The sequence below is a fragment of the Xiphophorus couchianus genome, chromosome 14 (assembly GCF_001444195.1).
Source record: "Xiphophorus couchianus chromosome 14, X_couchianus-1.0, whole genome shotgun sequence".
In the NCBI taxonomy this organism is placed as follows: domain Eukaryota; kingdom Metazoa; phylum Chordata; class Actinopteri; order Cyprinodontiformes; family Poeciliidae; genus Xiphophorus; species Xiphophorus couchianus.
The window spans coordinates 7,391,903-7,401,276 of NC_040241.1; the positions used below are offsets into that span (position 1 = coordinate 7,391,903).

The 9,374-nt window shown below is 37.7% G+C and overlaps 1 protein-coding gene across 2 annotated transcripts; it reads left to right on the plus strand.

Annotated features, from left to right (window-relative positions):
• The first annotated feature begins 2,115 nt into the window (after positions 1-2,115).
• Positions 2,116-6,106, plus strand: LOC114157336 (serine protease 27-like). 2 transcript variants are annotated; one of them, XM_028038231.1, is made up of 6 exons: positions 2,116-2,498; positions 2,782-2,802; positions 3,320-3,482; positions 4,078-4,355; positions 4,435-4,583; positions 5,731-6,106. In XM_028038231.1, the coding sequence occupies exons 1-6, from the start codon at positions 2,444-2,446 to the stop codon at positions 6,076-6,078; spliced, it is 1,014 nt and encodes a 337-aa protein (XP_027894032.1). In that variant the 5' UTR covers positions 2,116-2,443; the 3' UTR covers positions 6,079-6,106. The 2 variants fall into 2 exon arrangements, with proteins under 2 accessions (XP_027894032.1, XP_027894033.1); XM_028038232.1 differs by having other exon boundaries at positions 2,129-2,498; positions 4,078-4,337.
• Positions 6,107-9,374: the final 3,268 nt, after the last annotated feature.

Here is a 9,374-nt window from a genome sequence, read left to right on the forward strand (position 1 = left end):
CTTTTTATGTATTCTGCAATTTTTCTTCTCATGAAAACTAAATCAAACGAGTAACTTTCAGTCATAAACAACGGTGAAAGAAGTACTTTGTTTCATTATTTGAGTCAAAGTCCTGATCGTACTGGTCAAATATTAGTCCGACAAACAAAGCTCTGTCCAAATATTAATTATGTTAAAGCACCGGAGTGGGTGCTTTCAAAGATACATAAATACTGAAAGTACAAGTTCTCAAGAACAGTACTCAAATAAATGCACTTCCAAACAGCCCACCTCTGTTCATATATCACATATCTGAAGCACTGAAGGGAGGAAAAAGAAAATAGAAGCAATTAAAAGGTGGTGGAAGGCAGGGATGTTAAGAGCTTAAACCTATTAAGAACATAGGAATGGTCCATTATGTTGTTAGGCAAAGAGGTAAAAAGAAAAAGAAAAAAATATGGGATTTTATTCTGAAGAGTATAAAAGTTACCTTCCATATATCAATTCTGAAGGGAACTGAAAGCATATCAATTTCAAAGTATCAAAAAATAAATCTTCTTTCTGAGGAGTTTCACACAAGTCTCAGGGTGTACAAACTCGCTCAAGAATGTGGAGATGACAATGGGCTTCTACACTGAAAAAGAGAATGGAGGTACAACTTAAAAATAATTGATTGTTAAATTGTTAAAATGTAATTAAATTGCAGTTATCTATGTTTGCTTAACTTGACACCTTAATAAATTAAATACATTTACTTGGATAAACTTAATTTAATTTCTTATAAATTATCTAAATTTTCTTCTTAAGTTGGATCGCCTGTTTTCATCACCGTCTACTGTAGATTCATTATACAGTAGGAAACTTTGTCATTACTGTGTGGTTTGGCTCATCCACAAAACAGGGTGGGTCCAAACTGCAGCAGGTCTGCAGAGGACATAACTCGGCATAACAGAGTAATATTTCCAAAAACCAAAAAAGCCACTACAGGTAGTTTCTTCCCTGAGTCCGTCTCTGATGAACACTCAGCAGTTCACCGATCGATACCACGACACTTTTTGACCTACCTTTGAACAACCAGCTCTACAGGTCTTTTGGTACAACATTCCTCTTTCTTTCATGCTTTCCAGGAATCTTGAAAAGCATACCCAATGTACTGTGCAACAATTCAACGTCTCCATAATCCATCAAGATACAGATGTAAAGATATACAAAACCAGCTCCATTTTTTTTTTCAAAATTACTTTCTAAATAGTCAGCTAAAATTAACGTGGCAGTTTCAGCAACAACTTAAACCTTTAGTTCTGAAGTAAAACAAGCAGTAATGAAAAGCACCAAAGGAAATCCAAACTCATTTTTAATAGTACAATGATAACTTCCTGAGCTACAGTGTCAAAGACAAATTTAAGACGGAAAACTGTTGATTTAATAAGAAAAGAAGTTCCAGATGTTAATAATTAAACCAGTGTCAGTAGGTGTTAGTAGTCTGGTGTTTGGGGCATATATTGTATGTTAGCAAAATGCTAAAAAGGAAAAGCATCAGCAATGGCCAAAACAAAGCAATTATTTGAAGCAATTGCCGGACAAATTCAATTTTACATTCTACAGTGGAAATCAAACAAAATTAATGTTCAAATGAAAAGGCCTTCCATTAACTTTAACTCAGGCAAAGCCAAGTTTCAGAGAAATATCAACAGACACACATTGGTGACACTATTAGCATTAGCATGGTTAGCTCACCCAAACTGGAACAGCTTCTCATCTTGTTGCCACAACAGGACAGTCTAGTTCCTCATTGGGCATCCTGGGCATCCTGCCCAGTGACAAGTTTCCAGTTCAGTTTTTTTTTCCACTTTTTTGGCTACAGGTGGCTTCCTTCCAAAACATCCAGTCTTTAGGTACATTATCACCCTCTACTGTGCTTCAGCGTGCGCCAGAGTGTCTAAACTGCATTCTTGTGTATAATCCTATTTTCTGTGAAGCTGTGAAAGGGAGATTATAAGGTAACACAGAGGAGCTCAACTAAGCTCTACCACCTTACTAACAATAATTAATAGAGAAATTAAAACCTTATGGCAATATTAAAAGAATGAAAGAAAGGAAACTGCTATGTCTTCAATCCCTTTATGTCACGGCATAACATTGAAGACATGAAGAAGTTTCATTCTTGTTGTGTTGTTTATTAACATCCACTGTTGATCAGTCACTAGTTTTCAACTGCCATGTTCTAACCTACCCATCATTCCCTGGGCTACCGTTTCTATAGCAACTCTGAACATTCCAAGTACATAACAGAAATGATCGAAACACAAATGAAAATCAAACAGCCCCAAACACCTGAGGATCATGACAGCATGGGCTCATACTGTAAGGAGGATTAGCATTTGCAAGAAGAAAATGAATCTCGAGTGTATGACCTGTTTCTAAGAGGGAAACAAATGCACCGCGACCGGAGGGGAGTTTGAAAATGGCTTTCCCAAAGCTGACTGGGTTAGTCCTGGTGACCCTGCTGCTGTACAGTGGTAAGAAATAAGTTTAAATATTTCTTTACATACAATAAAATTTGTCTCATTGTGTCAAACTTGACTTTAGCAATACTTAGAGAAAGGTATTTGACTTAGTATTTCTATTTTTAAAATTAAAATCTCTACAAAAAGTATGTGTATCTATCTAGTTAAATTATCTAAAGTCTGCCTTGAACATTGGAATAGTGGTGGTCAGTTTCATCACATGTCACTAAATGTATGTGTTGGGGGTTTTTTGTAATAATTTTGAGATGAAGCTTTCCTCTGTTCTGTGTTCCAGGTTGTCAGTCGCAGCCGTTTGGTAAGCGTCTAAGGCCAGTTTGAGAAGTTGTGCGAGTTTTGAAAGTTTTTTTTCCCCTCTTCTGCAGCGAATGGAGAGTTAAGTTATACTAATGTCACATATTTTAATACCAGAAGGTATCCCTTCCAAAGGCCAGTGTCACCAGACCTGTGTGCGAATTGTTTTGCAAGTTGGAGCTCAGTCAAAGCCGCCATATATTCTGCCTCCATTATAATGGCAGCCAAAGAGAAGAATCAGCATAAAACATGTTTCAACAACCATGCATTTTTACCTGTTTTGTTTCATTTATTAGTGTATGTAACAATACCAGATGTAAATGAATATAGGAAATAAATAGTATTTAAAAAGAACAAAAATAAAACCCATAGAAATCAGCAAACCACACATATCTTAAAGGTAAAATTTGCTCCATGGAACACTGAATGTTCTAGATAGACATAGAAAGTAAAAGGAATATCTTGTGACAGAACTTGTTGCATCTGTCCTTTCTTACTTATTTTTTCTTCCCTGTTGTCAGAATGTGGCCGTCTGACGACCAACACTCGAATTATTGGGGGTTTAGATGCATATCTTGGGACGTGGCCATGGCAGGCAAGTTTGCATCAGAATGGTTTTGCTTTCTGTGGAGGATCGCTGATCAGCCATCAATGGGTCCTGACTGCTGCTCACTGTGTAACATGGTGAGAGGTTGACAAAGCATATTACATTTTTTATTTAACCCTCCCACAGTCCTAAACTTTGGGCTCATTTGGACCCCAGGAACTTTTTACTACATGTGCGGTCCGGCGGGGTCGCACTGAACTGGCTTCTTGCTGAAATGTGTCATACAAATAAACTTGATTAACAATTTGAAAAAAATGTGTTGTCTGGGTAGAAGTCACAATAAGCAGTAATAAAAAACAAACTTCTGTTAATAGGAACGTGACTATTACTGACGGAAGGTGTTGGCCCAGTTGCGAGGCGTTCAACACTTGATAACTATTGTTGCCAATCTGTACCTATTGCAGCCAAGTTGTTTGTGGACGCATGTTCCATTCAAAGATTATATTGGGACAACTTGTAAACTACATGTGGTTTGTTTTTAGTATAATTATTAAGCTGTATTTCAAATGCAGAAGCGGAGTCAAATTTTATTTCAAAGCCCCATTTCAACAATACGGGCATAAAACATTCCTGGACTATTTGTTTAGTTGCCATGGGGAAGATCTCAGACTACTAGTCACTAAGTTTACCATCAGAAGTTCAAATTAATAATTGTACTTTTGTGTTTTGAAGGTATGACCTTTTCGTCACAGAAGTCCAGCTGGGTACTGTAGAACTGGATGCTGTCAGCCCCCATCGGGTGAATCTAAGACTTGCTCAAATCATCTGCCATCCTGCGTACGACTCTGAGACATTTAACAATGACATTTGTCTTCTGAGGCTTTCAAAGCCTGTCAAGTTCACCAAGTACATCCAACCAATCTGCTTAGCTTCTGAAACCAGCGATATCCATGACGGGAAAAAGGCCTGGGTTACTGGTTTTGGTGTGACTGGTAAGATATGTGGGATTGGTAAGATATAGAATATTTACTTAATTTTTTCTTCTTAATTCTACACAAATGCTATTCATTTTTCTTTAAATAACCACAGCAACTGGTTCATCATCTAACAAGTTGAAGGAGGTAGATGTACCAATTATTGGAAGAAAGAGGTGTAGATGCTACTATAAACAGAGTGCCTCAATCACAGACAACATGATATGTGCTGGATATTTTGATGGAAGAAAGGATTCATGTCAGGTAACTATCTTTTTCCTTTTTTCTTCTCTCTTTTCTTTTTTTTTTTTTTAATGCCCACTATCCAGCAGCGTGGCACTCAAAATTGTTGTCTTGAGTGTCAAGGTGAGGCCCAACAAATTTACTTTCACAAGTGGAGTATTATGCCTTTTGCCATGACGCTCCATTAGATTTACAAAACCTTTAGAGATTTCTTAGCTTTTATTTCAAATGTAGTGGACACAGAGATGAAAAAGACGAAAGGTGGAGAAAAGGTTTAAAAGGAAATGAGATCGGATTAGAGAAGAGAAATAAGCATAAAGTCACTAAAGTCTACCTCTAAATCTGCAGAAAGGGAGAAAGAAAAATAAACAAGCAATCACAACAGCCAACATCTTCATATATAATATTAACAGTTATAGCATCACTGGAAAGTACACGATACATGGTAATACAAGATGGATATAGTGGCAACCGCAACCCAAGAGTGTATCTGACAAACACCTGAATCTAAACACGTGTATGTGACGTGTCATGTAACCATCATTGTGTGTTTACTTGTTTTTTAAATGGCTAAATGTTTAAACTGTTGGTCCTTTTCATCAAGAAAATCTACTGCTCAAACAAATACATTATGTTTATAATGTAACTTTTTGACATCAAGTTTTAGCATTTAAATGACATTTTTTATATATATATATATGGTTTCTCTGCTGGCTGCACAGTGGCGCAGTTGGTAGCACTGTTGCCTTGCAGCAAGAAGGTCCTGGGTTCGATTCCCGGCCGGGGTCTTTCTGCATGGAGTTTGCATGTTCTCCCTGTGCATGCGTGGGTTCTCTCCGGGTACTCCGGCTTCCTCCCACAGTCCAAAAACATGACTGTCAGGTCAATTGGTTTCTCTAAATTCTCCCTAGGTGTGAGTGTGTGAATGGTTGTTTGTTCTGTATGTCTCTGTGTTGCCCTGCGACAGACTGGCGACCTGTCCGGGGTGTACCCCGCCTCTCGCCCGGAACGTAGCTGGAGATAGGCACCAGCAACCCTTCCGACCCCATTAGGGCCAAGGGTGAACAGAAGATGAATGGATGGATGGATGGTTTCTCTGCTGAAAAATGTTTCCCTGTAAAATTCCTTAATATAATTTTTACATGTTCTACTACTTGTTTCTCACTAGGGAGACTCAGGGGGCCCACTAATGATAAAAAAGGGCCGCAAGTGGGTCCAGGCTGGGATCGTGAGCATGGGTGAAGGCTGTGCCCTCCCACTGTCACCTGGAGTCTACACTCGAGTGTCCCAGTATGAGACTTGGATCAAAGACATGGTCACTGGCACGACACCGGGCTTTGTCACCTTCACTTCTCCTGGCATTGACAAGGATTTAAGTTACTTCTGTCACCTCAATGGGACGGTTGATGAGAAATCTTTTGGTGGTGGTGAAAACCTGAGTCCTTTCAATCACTCATTGGCGTTCTCTGTTCTTGCAACATTTCTCCATGTATTTTTTGGCAAAGAATACATTTAAATACACAGTGACTTCCTGAGTGCTCAAATATGTTGTCCTACCTATATGGCTACCACCACTGATGATAGTATTTTTGGCAGTGGTGAAAACCCAAGTCCTTCCAATCATTCTTTGGTGATCTCTGTTCTCATCAGCATTTCTCCATGTTTTGTTGTTGTTTTGGTAAAGAAAACATTTTAATACACAGTAACTTCCTGAGTGTACAAATATGCTCTGTCAATATGGAGCTTTGATGCAATTCATAGACTAGTGTGTCACTTGCTACCTTACAGAAAACCTTGAGAGGCACAAATACTCTTCATTGTCAGATCTAGCTTCAAGCTGTGAAATAAGTAGTTTGAACTTTTAAACTTTATTCTTCCCTATTAAGTTTTCTTACCTAATTTTGACCTGTTTTACAAATTATCATAGTAATCAAGTATCTCGGGGTCTTTGTATAATTAATCTAATCATATATGTAAAATCTATCATAGGATTTTGATATTCATTACCAAACAAACATAAATGATAAAAGACTGTGGCAAGGTTAAAAATCAAATGACCTACCTGTTGCTTACTTTCATCTTACCTAGGAAACATTGGTCAAATCTTTTGTCAGTTATCAGTAATATGATGCACCACATCCCAATGTATATGCAGTTTGTGCGACTGCAAACACAGCTGCTAATAAAAGAACCTGCAGTGATGGCCTTAAAAGCATCGGATACATGCCAAGTGTCACTGGGGGACTGCCAGGCAGTTTTAACTTTTTAAAAGCCAATCAAATGCTGGGCTATCTTTTCAATATGTGGTTATGTGGTGGGATCACTCACAAAACATCCAATGTGTTACGAAGGCTTTTGGACATATGGGCTTACTGAATAGACTATGGTTACTAAACTATCTCAGTGTGCACAACATGGTTGTCAAACATCAAGTTACATGAACATTTTTAGGGAGGCTCCACAGGGGTCCATTTTAGGACCTATGCTGTTTAATATCTGTATAAACAATTTGGGCCATGGTCTTACAAGTGCAGCTGTGAGTTTTTATGTTGATGATTCAGTAATTTATTGTCAGGCAAAATCAGTCTCTCAGTCTCAACTATTAAAATTTACATTGCTGCTGAAGGCAAATAAGACTAAGAGCATCTTATTTTTTAACAAACAGAAGATGCTAGGCTTCTTGTTTCAAAACAAGTTTGTTTCTCAAACAATGCCAGAAATCTACTTGTTTCTGACACTTTTATGAGTATTCTACACTAGGGTGCTCTATATGTCTGTTAGACACTGTTGGATTTATCACCATTGCACATTAGTTAAATGGCCCCCTCTACACAATCACACACTCTTGCAAGGGCACGCTTTCATTTATAAATCAATCCTCCATCTGATTTCATTATTCTTATGTCACATTTCGCACAAGAATCAATACCACGGCCTTTGCTCTCAGGACTTTGTCACATTTAGTCCTTCAGTGTGTACTGAACTTCTGAAGCTGTCCAATCTGGTCACACCTTGGGAGCTCAGCATTTTAATAAAGGGATTTAAAAATATCTCTTTGCTCACTTATTTGTTATCATTGTTAAAAACTACATTAACTCTGTCAATGCAGGTGGTTAGATTGCATTATTGTTTTTATGTAATTTGTTGATGTATGTAACAGGTCTCTCTTGTAAATGAGATGACGAATCTCAAGAGATTTTCCTGTATAAAGACAGAATTAATATCATAAACAAAATCACCAAACGCACAATAGCCAGTAGTTGGAAGAGTTGAACGGTGGTTAATTACTGTTATGCTGTAGGTGATTCACGTCTTTTATGCAAGAATGTGAATTTGTGCATCTCTGCCACCTTCAAGGCAGATTAACAAATGTATACATTCATGCTGGTCCATACAGAGATAGAGTTGCATGGTTGTCAAGGTAATGATAATCTAGGTTTGCACTCCTAGAGAAATGTAAATAAAAGCCAGCCAGGAGACTTTCCTTACAGAGAAACAAAGGTCAAGAGTGTTTCCAAGCAACTCGATTTTTGAGTTTTACAATGAGAAAAGTTATAAAGAGTTGGGAAATTGTTACGGCAGCTAGCTGCATTGTACAATGTCTTCCCACAAGGGGATGAGTGGAAAACATTTTATTTCACATCCTTCTACGAATGAAATCAGGTTTAACGTCTGTCTGTTCCTCATTCCATTTAGGACAATACTGTTTTCTCTTTAAAGAACAGTAGGCTGAGCTTCGTTAAAGTCGTTTCTTTCTGTCACCATTTTAAAAATGTCATCAATTAAGGTTTCCATTAACCATAGAATTGCACAAATCGAAATTATGAAAATTCTCTCAAAAACACGGCAATTTTGGGGGGGATAAAACAAAATTTTCGATAAGTTTATGTGTTATGTTGAGGTGTTTTCTTGGTTCTATTGAAATTTATGTATTTTGAAAAACGGAAATAGGAAGACCTTTTTTGGTATCAGACGAGTCACGTGATCAACAGCCAGATGTTACTACTGTTGTAAACAACAAAGACGATAACAGGAAGTGGTAGGAGAATGATAGTTTGTTTCTGTTTTTGGTTTTTTTGGACAATGTGCTTCAACACCTGAATAAGACGCCGACGTCTTCTCTGATTGGCTGATTGATGATGAGCATTAGTGCCATGGCAGAATTTTGAACATAATCTCATGTAACCGTTTACATCCATTTTTAATGACAAAATTATTCACATGTGGTTTTGATTTAATTTCTTATTAAACGGAAACACTGGAACTGTGAAATTGTGTGTTATCAAAGATTTGTGCAAAAGATAAAATTATTAGTGCTTCAATGACAGCTAATCCTAGCAATGGTAGTTGGTATTACCAAGAAGTAATGGGAGTATTAGCAAATGAAATGGCAAGAATTTTATTTTTCTGCTGCCATGGTTGAAGCAAAACACCGATATAAAACTTTCACGTGGGAAAAATCTCTGGTGATATGGCAGGTAGAACAGTCATTTTATGAGAGGTAAACAGAACAAAGTTAAAACAACAGAAACAACTCACTGGGGACGGGGTGAAATGACGAGCTGGTAAATGCTGCATAGTTTCCCTGACAGATGTAGCACAGAGAACAGACCGGTTTTGATGGGCTGAAGACAAAAGGCTCAGTGGGAATTACAGGCAAGTGAAAGACAAAAGGAAACAATAAGGAAAATACTTTGAAGTTGAACAATGCCTACAGTAAAGGCAATAAATACTCTTCTGGTTCACTGACGGTCAAAGTCAACCACAACCATTTGGCAAAAACGTCTTACTTTTAAAAAAATGCTTTTAAAA